We start from the raw sequence: 17,734 nt of genomic DNA, 5'->3' as shown, positions 1-17,734 counted from the left end.
TACATTAAGTAATACGTTACCACTGTTATACCGAGGCTGTTGTCTCCCACAACTGCTGCTATAGCGAAATCTACCACAGAGATCTCAATTACCTCATGCAGCACGTGCGTAGCCACCTAGCTGCCATATGACACCCTTCACTCTTGTCTCCTTCGTCTGCTTAGCAAGACGTGTTTTCTCCTGCTGAAGCGTTCCTTGAAGATTTGGTGATATTTATTATAGTTTATTCTCTAATAAACTGTGCTTTTATGGGGCGTTGCGGTAGCTACGCTTGGTTGTAATTTTCCCGCCAAACGGAAAATTTTTCCCGCCCTTTTTTCTCTATACTTGCGGGGTTCGCGTATGCACGTTGTGTTTTACGTTTCCCCTGTTCTTGTATGTTTTGGGGGTTAACATAACTTATTTCTTTAATAAAAGTTATATGTGTATGTTATATGTTCACATTGCTCGTTTATTTTCTTGTGAAAATGCTCGTTTGTGAATCGTTGTGGTGCGTGCGTTGTAACCATGTTTTTTTTTTCGTTTATAGCAAACAATGTCTGACATGGATATGTCCCCAGTATCCACCCCCTCTACCCCTGCTCCTCGGAGTTGTGGGGTGTGCAGAAAGTTTTTGTCATCCCGGGATCCCCACGATCGTTGCCCGCGGTGCAGGGTTCCTTGCGGGGACACCCGGTGTACCCTGTGCGAAGGTCTGGGGCCTGCGGAGTTTGAGCGGTACCGGCTGTACGTACGGTCCGTCTCCACCCCTGTGGTGGCCGGTTCGTCCGGTCGGGGTCCCCGTGCGGGTACCACCTCCTCGGCTGCGGCGGATCCCCTTGCGGCCCTCGGGCTGTCTGGGGCTTCCGTCGCCGCATTATTGTCGAAACTTGTGGACTCCAAGCTGGCGGCCTTATCGCAAGATAGGCCGCTGGCTGTTCCGTCCCCGGCCTCTTCGGTGGCCGCGGGTTCGGACGCGGGGTCCACCGGTACGGCGGCGGCTGCCGTGGTTACCGGTCCTTCCCCCGAACCGTTGCTTCCGCTATCGGTTAAGGACCGCGTTGCCATGGTGTATGACCTCTTAGAGGACATGCCAAAGCCCCTGCCGATACCGCGGGGAATCCACGGTTCCGTGGGTTCCTCCGAGGTATACGACGAGACGTCCGACAAGGCTTTCCCGGCATCAACCTTGCTGCGCGGGATTAAGCCTTCTTTGGAGAAGGCCTTCACGGCTGCCTCCGGTCGGGGTCTCCCGTTACCTCCCCTGTCGTGGAGAAAAGGGTCTTTCCCAGTACATGACCTTGCCTTTCCCGAGGCTGGTCCTTCTGCGGAAGCCCATGTGGAGCGTTTGGGGGTCCGTGCCCCACCGGTTGCCACGGTACCACAAGGTACCTTGCAACAGCTGGACACCCTCGCTCGACACTCCATGCTGGCAATGTCTCACAGAGACACATACCTGGCTGCAGCGGCCAGTCTGGTCGAAGGTTCTCCCACGGACCGAGACCAGCACATTTACAACTGCTTGCTCGGTTTGAATGCTTCCCTGGAGTACGTTGCCGGGGCTTCGGCCTTTGTTTCCGGCACGTGCCATTTTCTTCGGCGCCAGTCGTATCTGGTTGCTTCAGGGTTGGACGCTGCTAATCAGGAGGTGCTCCTTTCGCAGCCTTGGTCTGCTCGGACCCTGTTTAATAACAAGATCCCTGGGGTTCTGAAGGAACAACAGGCCGCTGTGTCTGCCGAGGCCTCTCGGCACACACTGGATCTTGTGGGGTCCTTGCATAGGCGCCTGGGTGCCCCTCCGAAGCGGAGCGCGCCCCAGGATGCTGCGTCCGGCAGGCCTAAGGGGTCGGGTCCTTCTGCCTCCGGGAAGAAGCCCCGCTCTGAGGGCTCCGGTAAGGGTTCTCAGCAGCCCTTTCGCGGGAAGAAGGGGAACTGGGGGAAGCCCAAGTCGTCTAAGGACGGCAAGAGCCCCTCCAGGTGACTCTCATTGGAGGGGTTCGTATGCCGACAGCGCCAACTTCGGTTGGCCCGTAGGCGACCCCGAGTCACTTGGCCCTGGACAGTTGCGCCTGCCGCAGCCTGTCCGGCCCCCCTCTCTTTCCCCAGTGGGAGCCAGACTCCAGACTTACTGGGAGAATTGGGAACAAGTGTTCGACGACCCGTGGGTGGTCAACACGATTCGGTACGGCTATCGGCTCGATCTCATTGCGAATCCGCCGCTCACCGTTGCCCCGTCTGCAGGTTTCTATTCGGAAACCGATCTTCCCTTCCTCGCCGATGCCATCGGCAGGTTGGTGGAGAAGAGGGCAGTTCGGGAGTTAGCTCTACCAGAAATAACACCGGGGTTTTACTCCAGGATATTTCTCGTTCCCAAGAAGGACAGTGCCGAACTCAGAATGATTCACAACTTGAAATCGTTCAACGAGTTCTACCTGCGCAAACCGCCCAAGTTCAGAATGTTGAGCTTGACGGACCTGAAAGCACTGATCATGCCGGCCGACTGGCTAGCTTCGATCGACCTGAAGGATGCTTATCTGCATGTTCCGATTCACTCGGATCATCAGAAGTATCTCAGGTTTGTCTTTCAAGGCAGGCACTACGAGTGGGTTGTACTCCCATTCGGTCTTTCATCCGCTCCCTGGCTGTTCACCCGGTTAACCACCCCCATAGTGGGGTTCCTCCACCGGAGGGGTGTCCGGTACTTTGCGTACCTGGACGACTCGCTAGTAGCAAATCGAATGTCGGACACCCTGTCACGCCATCTCGTTTTCGCACGTCGGCTCTTGGAGCAATTGGGGTGGATTGTCAATCTCCCCAAGAGCGAGTTAACCCCTTCTCAGAACTTGCAGTTCATCGGAGGTCGGTTCAACACGGTGTCCCATCGCCTATTTGTCCCCCCAAACCGGTGGCACAAAATTCAGGCGATGATTGCCAAAGTCTTAGCGGTGCAACAGACTGTTCACTTTTGGGAACAGCTGTTAGGGCTACTTGTATCAGCCCAGGACTGCACCGAACGGGGTCGTCTCCTACTCCGCCCGCTGCAACGGTTTTTAATCCAGTTGTTAGCAACGGAGGTGAACAGTGCGACCGTCGCCCTCCCGGATCGGCTCCGACCGCATCTGGAGTGGTGGACGCTCCCTTACAATGTCTTATCAGGAGTCTCTATGCGGCCCTGCCGGGCCACGTTGAACCTGTATACAGACGCCTCTCTTGTGGGCTGTGGCGCCCATCTAGAGGGGGAGGTGAGCTCGGGGCTGTGGTGGGTAGACGAACTAGGTCTTCACATCAATTGTCTCGAGTTCAAGGCAGTGATCAACGCAGTCAATCACTGGAAGCATCGTCTCGTCGACGCCCGGCTCATGCTGGCGACCGACAACACGACGGTAGTGTCCTATGTGAACAAACTGGGGGGAACCCACAGTCACTCGCTACTCGATCTCACGTTCGAGTTTTACGCTCTGGTGGACAGTGTCCCGTGCCAGATACGCGCCCGTCACATCCCAGGTGTGCGGAACGTACTGGCCGATGCTCTATCGAGGCCTCAGGATCCGAGCCCCACAGAGTGGATGCTGAACCCAGTGGTGTTTCAGTGGCTGTGCGAACGTTTGGGTCGTCCGATGGTCGACCTGTTCGCAACACGGTTCAACAATCAACTCCCGTTGTTTGTATCACCAGTCCCGGACCCGAGGGCCATCGATCACGATGCTCTCGCGTTAGACTGGACGGGCTTGGACGCTTATGCTTACCCGCCGACAGCGTTGATACCACACATTCTAAGCCGGCTTCTAGGAGTTCGCTGTCGAATGTTACTGATCGCGCCCATGTGGCCGAACAGATCGTGGTACCCCGACTTGCTGACCCAGGTCACGCAGTCGCCACTCCCACTGCCTGTGAGACCGGATCTCTTGATCCACCCTCACACCCGTCAGCTTCATCCAAACGCAGGGCAGTTCAATCTGCACGCGTGGATGTTGTCACCAAGCGTCTGAGGAGTAAAGGTTTTTCTCGCCGGGCGTCTCGGGCATACGTTAGTATGCATCGTGATTCTACCCAGAAGGTGTATAATGCACGTTGGGTTATTTTCACGAAGTGGTGTTGTAAACATCACATTCATTCGCCAGATAAGGTATCTGTGCAGGATATTGCTCGTTTCATGTCTCACTTGCGAGAGACCCGGAAACTCTCCGGGGGTTCCATTGCCAACTATGTCTCGTCCGTTGCTACGGTACGGGACGTTGCTATGGGTACCAGTCTCTCCAAAGAGCCGGTGATACGGGGTATTATCAAGGGTTTCAAACAGCACGATCTTAAGAAGGGCCGCCTTCGGGCACCGGCCTGGGATCTTTCCCTAGTGTTGCAATCACTTACGGAAGCTCCGTATGAACCCTTGCATAGTGCTTCGTTCCGGCATGTGACTTGGAAAACAGCATTTCTCCTCTCCTTTGCCACGGCGGCACGTGTATCCGAAATTCATGCACTCGATGTCGCCAAGGTACGATTCGATAGGGGTGACGAAGGAGCGGTCCGCCTGGGCCTGCTCATGGGCTTCGTCGCCAAGAATCAGAGAGTCGGGCAAACGGAGAGAGAATTCACTTTAAGATCCCTCAAAGAAATCTTACATCCTGCTGATACTGAGGACAGAGCGCTGTGTCCGGTTAGGGCCCTTAAGTATTATCTTAAGGCTTCGAATGAACGTAGACAAGGGCGTGACCGTCTGTTCATATCGTGTAACCCTAATCGCACGGTTGACATAACTCGCAACTCGATTGCGTTGTGGCTTCGTTCTGTCATCAATCTGGCGTACCGGTCTCGGGGGTTTACCGGTAGCGGGGTCAAACCCGCACGAGATCAGGGCGCTAGCGGCAACATTTGCCCTACACTCGAATATCTCTGTTCACAGAATATTACGAGGTTGTTACTGGCGTTCTGACTCGGTTTTTGCCAATCATTACCTCAGAAAGGTTTCTGATGAAGACGTGGAGGGGGTGCACCGTCTTGGGCCGCTGATCGCGGCACAAGCGGTCATCTAGGGGGTGTGTCCAGCGCAATTCCAAACTCCGCAGTCGTCAGTCCTTGCACGGTGGTCAATCTGGGTCGTCTCCAATGTTCCCACGCCGTGGGTACAGGAGTGGGGGTCCTGCAAACCAGCGCACTCACACCACAGGTGAGGCGGCTTTTTGTGTGTTTTGTCCTTATTTGTATTTTGACAATTATGCATTTAATTGTCTGTCGTGTATTCCAACCTTGCGATACATGCTTACGAATACTGGAATTAGGTCACGCGCCTAATGCATACTTTAAGTAGGCTTGCTCTGGGATATACGGTCTGAAGGAAATTAATTTCCCTCTTTTCGACTGTTTAACCTGATCTAAGATTTAGCTCACGCGGATACAGTGTTCTCATCCGCTGCGGCGATGAAATACCTATCCAGTGGGGCCGTTTGGAGTCACCAATCGTTTTGGCATTGACGATTGAGCCTTACGGTATGCGCTTGACAGTGCTTTGGTATTCCTATAGGGTAACGCCTAGCTAGGTGCATGCGCATCGAGTGCTTCCGCCTTGGTGTTTACTTCCGCTGGTCGGAAGGAACGCTAGCAGTCAGGATTCGGGTTGTAGGTGCTCCCCACCGCCTACTGTGGTAGTCAGCCTCGGTATAACAGTGGTAACGTATTACTTAATGTAATTTGTAGAATTTTCCTATTCGGAATATTCTATAAGTAATACGTTACCACTGGGCTGCTGCCCGCCCGTCCATCCCCCGAGCACTTGCTCTCGCAGGAGACAAGAGTGAAGGGTGTCACATGGCAGCTAGGTGGCTACGCACGTGCTGCATGAGGTAATTGAGATCTCTGTGGTAGATTTCGCTATAGCAGCAGTTGTGGGAGACAACAGCCTCGGTATAACAGTGGTAACGTATTACTTATAGAATATTCCGAATAGGAAAATTCTACAAAATTGTTCAACCATTGTATAACTGTGTACAACCATTGTATAACTAAATAATCATTGTATAATTGTACAACCATTGCCTAACTGTGTACAACCATTCTATGACTGTGTACAACCATTCTATGACTGTGTACAACCATTATATAATGGTACAACATTTCAATTCTGTACATGTGAGGTGGACATTTGGATAAATGATATTCACAACTGAAAAATGGTGATATACGAAACTGAGATTGTCACTATTTGAAAATATATATTGTTACTTTTCCTATTCTATCTTACGGTGAGAATGCATGAAGGTTTCAAAGCTTAAGGTGGATGATTTTCAATTAGATCTATTCCCAGATTAGCCATTGGTGATTCTTTCATCTTTGTATGGTTGTTGGGGATGGCCTGAAACCATCGAGGATTGAGAAGACTAAAAAGGACCACATTCCCTATCCTGAAAAATTTAGTTTAGTTAGAATTTAGTTTTCATATATGGAACTATTGGTGTGTTGCAGGCGACCGATGACACAGGACCTCTCTACATAGCTGAAGTATTGATGTATATAACCAAGGAAAGTGCAAAATCTCGTAAAACAACGGACATAAAGCCTTGTCCCAAAGGCCAACGCGGGGAAATGCAGGTATGTCTCAGAGTTAAACAACAGAGGACAATGGGAATAATAGTCATGATATTAATTCTGGGAAGTGTGTGGGGGCGGTCGGGTAGCCTAGTGGTTAAAACATTTATGTCATGCCGAAGACCTAGGTTTGATTCCCGACATGGGTACAATGTGCAAAGCCCATTTCTGGTGTCCCCCGCCGTGATATTGCTGGAAAATGCTAAAAGTAGCGTACTCACTCACTCACTCTGGGAAGTGTGTAATTGTTGACAAGGGATCTTGATACACTACAACCAGACAAACAAGATTAGGACTGATGGTGGGTTGCTTCTGACTAACAGTTCTGTGTGTGCAGGTTGTACCGGTGTTGACGACGCTGATCGAGGGAATCAGTGCGATAAGACTGTACGTCCCACAGGACCTCAAGAGTAACGACAAGAGGCAGAGTGTCTACAAGTCTCTCCAGGTCAGTCTCCACCCCAGGAGAGTCATGTTCTAGCAGACTCTAGTACAGTGGTCCCTCGCTACAACGCTACCAATGGGGTCCAAATAATTGGTGGGCGTTATAGACGATGAGCCGAGGCCGAGGCGGGGGAGCGCGCTCGGCAAATCTCAAATCATCAATATGTGTTTATCTCACGTCACGTCAAAATAGTATATATTTTTATGGACCTAGATCTACCTGTAATATCATTCATTTATTAAATCTGTCACATTTCACAATGTCTGAAATACGTATTCCATTCTAATTTATCATTTTTTATCAATAAATTAAAAAATTATTCACTATTTCCCGCGATGTTATTGAAAATAAAATTCTCGGACACACATTTCGACAACTGGTCCGCATCGAACATGTCAAAGAGCTAAATAAAGACTATTTTAAGCAAATCTTTAAATATATTATACAAAGTGATAAATAAAATCAACAAAAATATATCTAAAAGTAATCTAACTTACATCTAAGTTATTATTTCCATCGTTTCGTGCGATCGCGTGTAATGTAAGTCAAATGACATCTCGGCTTTCGTCGCCTTGAATTCTCGGCTCGGACACAACGTTTAATGCAAAAATATATGCATGAAAAATCTTTGTCACAGCTCGTAACCTAGCACAATACATTCTCGAAGTTCCATATTTTCAATATATATCGTGATTTCCTGCTTAAAACGTTCAGAATAACACGATTTAACAAAAAATCTTTCGCTAACTTCTGAAATTTATCAAACACGAGCTTGGTATCACAGCTATAATTTGATTGTCTGCCTGAGGTCACGTGCTCAAAATTGACCAATCACGAAACTTGTAGCAGATTTCGGCAAGAAAGCGTCATTAGAAACAAATTTTAATCCAATGAAATCGCTTGTTATAACTACGGAAAAAAACCAGGCATGTTACGAAAGCGCGATTACGAAATGAATGACCGCCGTGTTGTGACAGCAACTACATGTGTGTGACAGTTTAGCCTTAAATTGGATTGCCCACTAATTAAGAATATAAACTTTGCTTGTGGTTCTCTTTTATTGCATGCATGCGCTTCTAAGATCAAAGGATGTATAGTGTGAAAAGTTAACTAGTTGAACAATCGTATTTCCGGGACTTTCCGCGGATGTTTTCAAACAGATTATTAGAACTCCATTCAGCGATAAACGGTTGATTATGCAATGAGAAGCGTTATGTGCAAATGAACAACGAACAACAATACAATGATGTCTGTGTAAAACTCTCAGTAATACATGTGTACATAAATTTGGGGAGCCATGTGTTACCGCGCGTAGTAACCGAGGTAGCGCTTTATCGAAGAGCGCAATAGCGAGCGATCACTGTATCTGTAGCAGATAACTCTCCCAGTCAGTGTCCACCCCAGGAGAGTCATGTTCTAGCAGACTCTAGTATCTGTAGCAGAACTCTCCCAGTCAGTGTCCACCCCAGGAGAGTCATGTTCTAGCAGATTCTAGTATCTGTAGCAGAACTCTCCCAGTCAGTGTCCACCCCAGGAGAGTCATGTTCTAGCAGACTCTAGTATCTGTAGCAGATAACTCTCCCAGTCAGTGTCCACCCCAGGAGAGTCATGTTCTAGCAGACTCTAGTATCTGTAGCAGAACTCTCCCAGTCAGTGTCCACCCCAGGAGAGTCATGTTCTAGCAGATTCTAGTATCTGTAGCAGAACTCTCCCAGTCAGTGTCCACCCCAGGAGAGTCATGTTCTAGCAGATTCTAGTATCTGTAGCAGAACTCTCCCAGTCAGTGTCCACCCCAGGAGAGTCATGTTCTAGCAGATTCTAGTATCTGTAGCAGAACTCTCCCAGTCAGTGTCCACCCCAGGAGAGTCATGTTCTAGCAGACTCTAGTATCTGTAGCAGATAACTCTCCCAGTCATGTTCTAGCAGACTCTAGTATCTGTAGCAGATAACTCTCCAAGTCAGTGTCCACCCCAGGAGAGTCATGTTCTAGCAGACTCTAGTATCTGTAGCAGAACTCTCCCAGTCAGTGTCCACCCCAGGAGAGTCATGTTCTAGCAGATTCTAGTATCTGTAGCAGAACTCTCCCAGTCAGTGTCCACCCCAGGAGAGTCATGTTCTAGCAGATTCTAGTATCTGTAGCAGAACTCTCCCAGTCAGTGTCCACCCCAGGAGAGTCATGTTCTAGCAGATTCTAGTATCTGTAGCAGAACTCTCCCAGTCAGTGTCCACCCCAGGAGAGTCATGTTCTAGCAGATTCTAGTATCTGTAGCAGAACTCTCCCAGTCAGTGTCCACCCCAGGAGAGTCATGTTCTAGCAGACTCTAGTATCTGTAGCAGATAACTCTCCCAGTCATGTTCTAGCAGACTCTAGTATCTGTAGCAGATAACTCTCCAAGTCAGTGTCCACCCCAGGAGAGTCATGTTCTAGCAGACTCTAGTATCTGTAGCAGAACTCTCCCAGTCAGTGTCCACCCCAGGAGAGTCATGTTCTAGCAGATTCTAGTATCTGTAGCAGAACTCTCCCAGTCAGTGTCCACCCCAGGAGAGTCATGTTCTAGCAGATTCTAGTATCTGTAGCAGAACTCTCCCAGTCAGTGTCCACCCCAGGAGAGTCATGTTCTAGCAGATTCTAGTATCTGTAGCAGAACTCTCCCAGTCAGTGTCCACCCCAGGAGAGTCATGTTCTAGCAGATTCTAGTATCTGTAGCAGAACTCTCCCAGTCAGTGTCCACCCCAGGAGAGTCATGTTCTAGCAGACTCTAGTATCTGTAGCAGATAACTCTCCCAGTCATGTTCTAGCAGACTCTAGTATCTGTAGCAGATAACTCTCCAAGTCATGTTCTAGCAGACTCTAGTATCTGTAGCAGATAACTCTCCCAGTCATGTTCTAGCAGACTCTAGTATCTGTAGCAGATAACTCTCCCAGTCAGTGTCCACCCCAGGAGAGTCATGTTCTAGCAGACTCTAGTATCTGTAGCAGATAACTCTCCAAGTCATGTTCTAGCAGACTCTAGTATCTGTAGCAGATAACTCTCCAAGTCATGTTCTAGCAGACTCTAGTATCTGTAGCAGATAACTCTCCCAGTCATGTTCTAGCAGACTCTAGTATCTGTAGCAGATAACTCTCCAAGTCATGTTCTAGCAGACTCTAGTATCTGTAGCAGATAACTCTCCCAGTCATGTTCTAGCAGACTCTAGTATCTGTAGCAGATAACTCTCCAAGTCATGTTCTAGCAGACTCTAGTATCTGTAGCAGATAACTCTCCCAGTCAGTGTCCACCCCAGGAGAGTCATGTTCTAGCAGACTCTAGTATCTGTAGCAGATAACTCTCCAAGTCATGTTCTAGCAGACTCTAGTATCTGTAGCAGATAACTCTCCCAGTCATGTTCTAGCAGACTCTAGTATCTGTAGCAGATAACTCTCCAAGTCATGTTCTAGCAGACTCTAGTATCTGTAGCAGATAACTCTCCAAGTCATGTTCTAGCAGACTCTAGTATCTGTAGCAGATAACTCTCCCAGTCATGTTCTAGCAGACTCTAGTATCTGTAGCAGATAACTCTCCAAGTCATGTTCTAGCAGACTCTAGTATCTGTAGCAGATAACTCTCCCAGTCATGTTCTAGCAGACTCTAGTATCTGTAGCAGATAACTCTCCAAGTCATGTTCTAGCAGACTCTAGTATCTGTAGCAGATAACTCTCCCAGTCAGTGTCCACCCCAGGAGAGTCATGTTCTAGCAGACTCTAGTATCTGTAGCAGATAACTCTCCAAGTCATGTTCTAGCAGACTCTAGTATCTGTAGCAGATAACTCTCCCAGTCATGTTCTAGCAGACTCTAGTATCTGTAGCAGATAACTCTCCCAGTCAGTGTCCACCCCAGGAGAGTCATGTTCTAGCAGACTCTAGTATCTGTAGCAGATAACTCTCCCAGTCAGTGTCCACCCCAGGAGAGTCATGTTCTAGCAGACTCTAGTATCTGTAGCAGATAACTCTCCAAGTCATGTTCTAGCAGACTCTAGTATCTGTAGCAGATAACTCTCCAAGTCATGTTCTAGCAGACTCTAGTATCTGTAGCAGATAACTCTCCCAGTCAGTGTCCACCCCAGGAGAGTCATGTTCTAGCAGACTCTAGTATCTGTAGCAGATAACTCTCCAAGTCATGTTCTAGCAGACTCTAGTATCTGTAGCAGATAACTCTCCCAGTCATGTTCTAGCAGACTCTAGTATCTGTAGCAGATAACTCTCCAAGTCATGTTCTAGCAGACTCTAGTATCTGTAGCAGATAACTCTCCCAGTCAGTGTCCACCCCAGGAGAGTCATGTTCTAGCAGACTCTAGTATCTGTAGCAGATAACTCTCCAAGTCATGTTCTAGCAGACTCTAGTATCTGTAGCAGATAACTCTCCCAGTCAGTGTCCACCCCAGGAGAGTCATGTTCTAGTAGACTCTGGTATCTGTAGCAAATAGCTTTCACTTGTCTTGACTCATTGTTAGAACGTTGGGTCATTGTAGGAGGTGGAGAAGCGCTTCCCTGATGGCTTACCTCCCCTTGACCCTATAGAGGATATGGGCATCAAGGACAAGAAGCTACAGGAAATCATCAAGGTGGGTGTACCATTATCCCAGTCAGAACCATGCCACTCATCTCCAAGCAACACACACACTAATCCTTAGATTCTTTGTTGAATTCTTGTCAGTATTGATTCTTGTTTATTGGTTCTTGCCCTCAAGAAAGTCAAATTTATTCTGTAACCCTATTATTTATTTATTTTATTAATCATCTTCAGCAACCTTACATACTTTTTCTTTGCAGAAAACCGAAGCCTTTGAACATCGTTTATACTCTCATCCACTCCATAAGGATGCCCAGTTAGAGGAGCTGTATTCCTTGTATGACAGGAAGTCTCGGGTAGGTGGGGTGTTGCTGTATTCCTTGTATGACAGGAAGTGTTGGGTAGGTGGGGTGTTGCTGTGTTCCTTGTATGACAGGAAGTCTCGGGTAGGTGGGGTGTTGCTGCATCCTTGTATGACAGGAAGTGTTGGGTAGATGGGGTGTTGCTGTATTCCTTGTATGACAGGAAGTGTTGGGTAGGTGGGGTGTTGCTGTATTCCTTGTATGACAGGAAGTGTTGGGTAGGTGGGGTGTTGCTGTATTCCTTGTATGACAGGAAGTGTTGGGTAGGTGGGGTTTTGATGTATTCCTTGTATGACAGGAAGTCTCGGGTAGGTGGGGTGTGCTGTATTCCTTGTATGACAGGAAGTGTTGGGTAGGTGGGGTGTTGCTGTATTCCTTGTATGACAGGAAGTCTCGGGTAGGTGGGGCGTTGCTGTATTCCTTGTATGACAGGAAGTCTCGGGTAGGTGGGGTGTTGCTGTATTCCTTGTATGACAGGAAGTCTCGGGTAGGTGGGGTGTTGCTGTATTCCTTGTATGACAGGAAGTGTTGGGTAGGTGGGGTGTTGCTGTATTCCTTGTATGACAGGAAGTGTTGGGTAGGTGGGGTTTTGATGTATTCCTTGTATGACAGGAAGTGTTGGGTAGATGGGGTGTTGCTGTATTCCTTGTATGACAGGAAGTCTTGGGTAGGTGGGGTGTTGCTGTATTCCTTGTATGACAGGAAGTCTCAGGTAGGTGGGGCGTTGCTGTATTCCTTGTATGACAGGAAGTCTTGGGTAGGTGGGGTGTTGCTGTATTCCTTGTATGACAGGAAGTGTTGGGTAGGTGGGGTGTTGCTGTATTCCTTGTATGACAGGAAGTGTTGGGTAGGTGGGGTGTTGCTGTATTCCTTGTATGACAGGAAGTCTCAGGTAGGTGGGGTGTTGCTGTATTCCTTGTATGACAGGAAGTGTTGGGTAGGTGGGGTGTTGCTGTATTCCTTGTATGACAGGAAGTGTCGGGTAGGTGGGGTGTTGCTGTATTCCTTGTATGACAGGAAGTGTTGGGTAGGTGGGGTGTTGCTGTATTCCTTGTATGACAGGAAGTGTTGGGTAGATGGGGTGTTGCTGTATTCCTTGTATGACAGGAAGTGTCGGGTAGTTGGGGTGTTGCTGTATTCCTTGTATGACAGAAAGTCTCAGGTAGGTGGGGTGTTGCTGTATTCCTTGTATGACAGGAAGTGTTGGGTAGGTGGGGCGTTGCTGTATTCCTTGTATGACAGGAAGTGTTGGGTAGGTGGGGTGTTGCTGTATTCTTTGTATGACAGGAAGTGTTGGGTAGGTGGGGCGTTGCTGTATTCCTTGTATGACAGGAAGTGTTGGGTAGGTGGGGTGTTGCTGTATTCCTTGTATGACGGGAAGTGTTGGGTAGGTGGGGCGTTGCTGTATTCCTTGTATGACAGGAAGTCTCAGGTAGGTGGGGTGTTGCTGTATTCCTTGTATGACAGGAAGTGTTGGGTAGGTGGGGTGTTGCTGTATTCCTTGTATGACAGGAAGTGTTGGGTAGGTGGGGCGTTGCTGTATTCCTTGTATGACAGGAAGTCTCAGGTAGGTGGGGTGTTGCTGTATTCCTTGTATGACAGGAAGTCTCAGGTAGGTGGGGTGTTGCTGTATTCCTTGTATGACAGGAAGTGTTGGGTAGATGGGGTGTTGCTGTATTCCTTGTATGACAGGAAGTCTCAGGTAGGTGGGGTGTTGCTGTATTCCTTGTATGACAGGAAGTCTCAGGTAGGTGGGGTGTTGCTGTATTCCTTGTATGACAGGAAGTCTCAGGTAGGTGGGGTGTTGCTGTATTCCTTGTATGACAGGAAGTGTTGGGTAGGTGGGGTGTTGCTGTATTCCTTGTATGACAGGAAGTGTTGGGTAGGTGGGGTGTTGCTGTATTCCTTGTATGACAGGAAGTGTTGGGTAGGTGGGGTGTTGCTGTATTCCTTGTATGACAGGAAGTGTTGGGTAGGTGGGGTGTTGCTGTATTCCTTGTATGACAGGAAGTCTCAGGTAGGTGGGTTGTGCTGTATTCCTTGTATGACAGGAAGTCTCAGGTAGGTGGGGTGTTGCTGTATTCCTTGTATGACAGGAAGTCTCAGGTAGGTGGGGTGTTGCTGTATTCCTTGTATGACAGGAAGTCTCAGGTAGGTGGGGTGTTGCTGTATTCCTTGTATGACAGGAAGTGTTGGGTAGGTGGGGTGTTGCTGTATTCCTTGTATGACAGGAAGTGTTGGGTAGGTGGGGTGTTGCTGTATTCCTTGTATGACAGGAAGTGTTGGGTAGGTGGGGTGTTGCTGTATTCCTTGTATGACAGGAAGTGTTGGGTAGGTGGGGTGTTGCTGTATTCCTTGTATGACAGGAAGTCTCAGGTAGGTGGGTTGTGCTGTATTCCTTGTATGACAGGAAGTCTCAGGTAGGTGGGGCGTTGCTGTATTCCTTGTATGACAGGAAGTGTTGGGTAGGTGGGGTGTTGCTGTATTCCTTGTATGACAGGAAGTGTTGGGTAGGTGGGGTGTTGCTGTATTCCTTGTATGACAGGAAGTCTCAGGTAGGTGGGTTGTGCTGTATTCCTTGTATGACAGGAAGTCTCAGGTAGGTGGGGCGTTGCTGTATTCCTTGTATGACAGGAAGTGTTGGGTAGGTGGGGTGTTGCTGTATTCCTTGTATGACAGGAAGTGTTGGGTAGGTGGGGTGTTGCTGTATTCCTTGTATGACAGGAAGTGTTGGGTAGATGGGGTGTTGCTGTATTCCTTGTATGACAGGAAGTGTTGGGTAGGTGGTAGGCACTCTATTATGTGTCAAACAGGTGACTGAGTTGTGTGGGGATGGTAAGGCTTGGTAATTTGCCTTATTGCATGGCACCTCAAGGGTGTGGGGTGTTGCATCACTAGTTTGTGTGACCAAGACTCAAGTATTTACAGGTTGCTGTTAAATTGCGGGAATATAGATTACTACAGCGTTAACAACAAACAATCAAAGACACAAGATGTGTTGGGCAGTATATATTCTGGAGTACTTATCTTCCAGCTCGGTAACGAGGTGAAGGCCATCAAATCTGAGCTGAAGAAGAAGAAGTCCCTGCTGCAGATGGACGAACTCAAGTGTCGGAAACGCGTTCTCCGGAGAATGGGGTATGCAACCAGCTCTGACGTCATCGAGATCAAAGGCCGGGTGGCGTGTGAGATTAGCAGGTAGGTAACTGGGGCCTTGTTTCCTTGATGTACAATAACAGCCATGTTCATCCAGCGGACTACAGGGTGTTCAGGAATCACCTTCCATGTTATATGTCCAGTGAAGCCTTGTCAGTTCGTAGTCCTTTATACCACAAGAAGAGTGAACGCCAACATATCTAGCTATCAGTTGTGTGACTCTCCTCCAGTGCTGACGAGCAAGTAACATATCTAACCATCAGTTGCGTGACTCTCCTCCAGTGCTAACGAGCAAGTATTTGTGCAGAGACTATTTTCACCAACATATCTAACTAACTGCATGACTCTCCTCCAGTGCGGACGAGCTGCTGCTGACAGAGCTGTTGTTTAATGGTGTCTTCAACAACCTGACCGAGCAGCAGTCCTGTGCCCTCCTCAGCTGCTTCGTGTTCCAGGAGAACTCCAACGAGATGCCCAAACTGACCGAGGAGCTCTCCGGGCCGCTGCGTATCATGCAGGTAAGGAACCCTGTAGTTAATGGGTCGGCATTCCACGCCGCTTTTCTTTGATAGAATCTCTCAGGTGATGAAGCAAATTTGCATTGTAGGCACCAGTTATCATCTCTTCACTTTCAAAGTAATCTACAAGGATCACATCCTTGTCATCCCAGAATAGGGGTGGTCGGGTGGCCTAGTGATTAAAGCATTCGCTCGTCATGCGGAAGACCCGGGTTCGATTCCCAACATGGGTACAACGTGTGAAGCCCATTTCTAGTGTCCCCCGCCATAACTTTCTTCACTGATCTTGAAGACTTGAATTCTTTGGTGCGGGAGAAGTAGAATGGTGCCTTTCCATGGATTGATGTTTTGACTCAGGATCAGACTGGTAGACCTACGTTTCATCACCTGTTACTAACCTCTTTTTGAATTTGATGAAATCCAGCTCAATTAGCTCTTAATTTTCTCTGGCAATGTTAGTTCTTGTTTCCTTAGTTAAGGGGACATGGCCCGACATCCTGGGAGTATCTCTGTGATATGAGTGTAAGCATGGTGTCATATGGCTTGTTGTGACTTGCAGGACACCGGGCCTGACATCCTGGGAGTATCTCTCTTATATGAGTGTAAGCATGGTGTCATATGGCTTGTTGTGACTTGCAGGACACCGGGCCTGACATCCTGGGAGTATCTCTGTGATATGAGTGTAAGCATGCTGTCATATGGCTTGTTGTGACTTGCAGGACACCGGGCCTGACATCCTGGGAGTATCTCTGTGATATGAGTGTAAGCATGGTGTCATATGGCTTGTTGTGACTTGCAGGACACCGCTCGGCGTATCGCCCGGGTCAGTCGGGAGGCCAAGCTGGAGCACCTGGAGGAGGAGGCTTACGCCGAGGCATTCCGCCCTCACATGATGGACGTTGTCAACGCTTGGTGTAACGGATCAACATTTGCCCAGTTGTGTAAAATGACCGACATCTTTGAAGGTGAGAATGATAGTCCATGTTCTTCAGAGCTAGCAGGTGTTAATGAAATCTAGGCAATGAAGCTGCCATGTAATTCTAAAGCACACTTGCTGTGTTCATTTGAAAAGATACTGTATGAAAAATTTGTTACAGGAAATAATATCAGGTGTGTGTGTGTGTGTGTGTGTGTGTGTGTGTGTGTGTGTGTGTGTGTGTGTGTGTGTGTGTGTGTGTGTGTGTGTGTGTGTGTGTGTGTGTGTGTGTGTGTGTGTGTGTGTGTGTGTGTGTGTGTGTGTGTGTGTGTGTTAGATTTGTTAGAGACAGTATATTTGGGTGTATATATACTGTGTGATATACATGTAACCGTAGTTACAGGCAGTATGAGGTGTGTAAAAAAATACATCTTACCATGGTTACAGGTGTTATAATGAGGTGTATATATACATGATAGATACATTTCCATGGTTACAGGTAGTATATTCAGGAGTATGTATACTGTATGATATACATGTTACCATGGCTACAGACAGTATTATCAGGTGTATATATACTGCATGTTACATGTTACCATGGTTTCAGGTAGTATAGCCAGGTGTATATATACTGCATGATACATGTTACAATGGTTACATGTAGTTTAATCAGGTGTATATATACATGTCGCTATGGTTACAGGCAGTATATTAAGGTGTATGTATTCTATATGATATACGGGGGCGGTCGGGTAGCATAGTGGTTAAAGCTTTCGCTCGTCACGCCGAAGACCCGGGTTCGATTCCCGACATGGGTACAATGTGTGAAGCCCATTTCTGGTGTCCCCCGCCGTGATATTGCTGGAATATTGCTAAAAGCGGCGTAAAACCGTACTCACTCACTCACTATATGATATACATGTTACCAAGGTTATGGGCAGTATAATCAGGTGTATAAATACTGCATGATACACGTTTCCATGGTTACAGGTAGTATAATCAGGTGTATGCGGAGGCTGGAGGAACTACTCAGACAGATGGTGCAGGCAGCTAAAGCCATCGGAAACACGGAGCTTGAAAACAAGTTCTCAGAAGGTATGCATGGTTGATATATCATACCTAGTGTCTGCATCTGTTGAGAACGCATTATCAATCTTTGGTCAAAAATCAGTCCAAAGATGCAAAACATTGTTAACCTGCCAAATATGAAATATTGCTTCTTTATTGC

General features: G+C 48.0%; 1 protein-coding gene across 1 annotated transcript in view; it reads left to right on the top strand.

The window, feature by feature from the left end:
* Positions 1-17,734, top strand: part of LOC124115582 (exosome RNA helicase MTR4-like) — a 38,887-nt gene that overhangs the window by 19,197 nt on the left and 1,956 nt on the right. Inside the window, exons 18-25 of the mRNA XM_046476627.1 lie at positions 6,436-6,561; positions 6,896-7,006; positions 11,514-11,606; positions 11,815-11,910; positions 14,951-15,114; positions 15,428-15,590; positions 16,390-16,555; positions 17,497-17,601. Coding sequence (XP_046332583.1) covers positions 6,436-6,561; positions 6,896-7,006; positions 11,514-11,606; positions 11,815-11,910; positions 14,951-15,114; positions 15,428-15,590; positions 16,390-16,555; positions 17,497-17,601 — 1,024 coding nt within the window. The remainder of the gene's footprint in view (positions 1-6,435; positions 6,562-6,895; positions 7,007-11,513; positions 11,607-11,814; positions 11,911-14,950; positions 15,115-15,427; positions 15,591-16,389; positions 16,556-17,496; positions 17,602-17,734) is intronic.

The sequence above is a fragment of the Haliotis rufescens genome, unplaced genomic scaffold (genome assembly GCF_023055435.1).
Source record: "Haliotis rufescens isolate VD_foot unplaced genomic scaffold, xgHalRufe1.0.p SCAF_2, whole genome shotgun sequence".
In the NCBI taxonomy this organism is placed as follows: Eukaryota; Metazoa; Mollusca; class Gastropoda; order Lepetellida; family Haliotidae; genus Haliotis; species Haliotis rufescens.
This window is presented reverse-complemented; position numbering and strand designations above follow the sequence as displayed.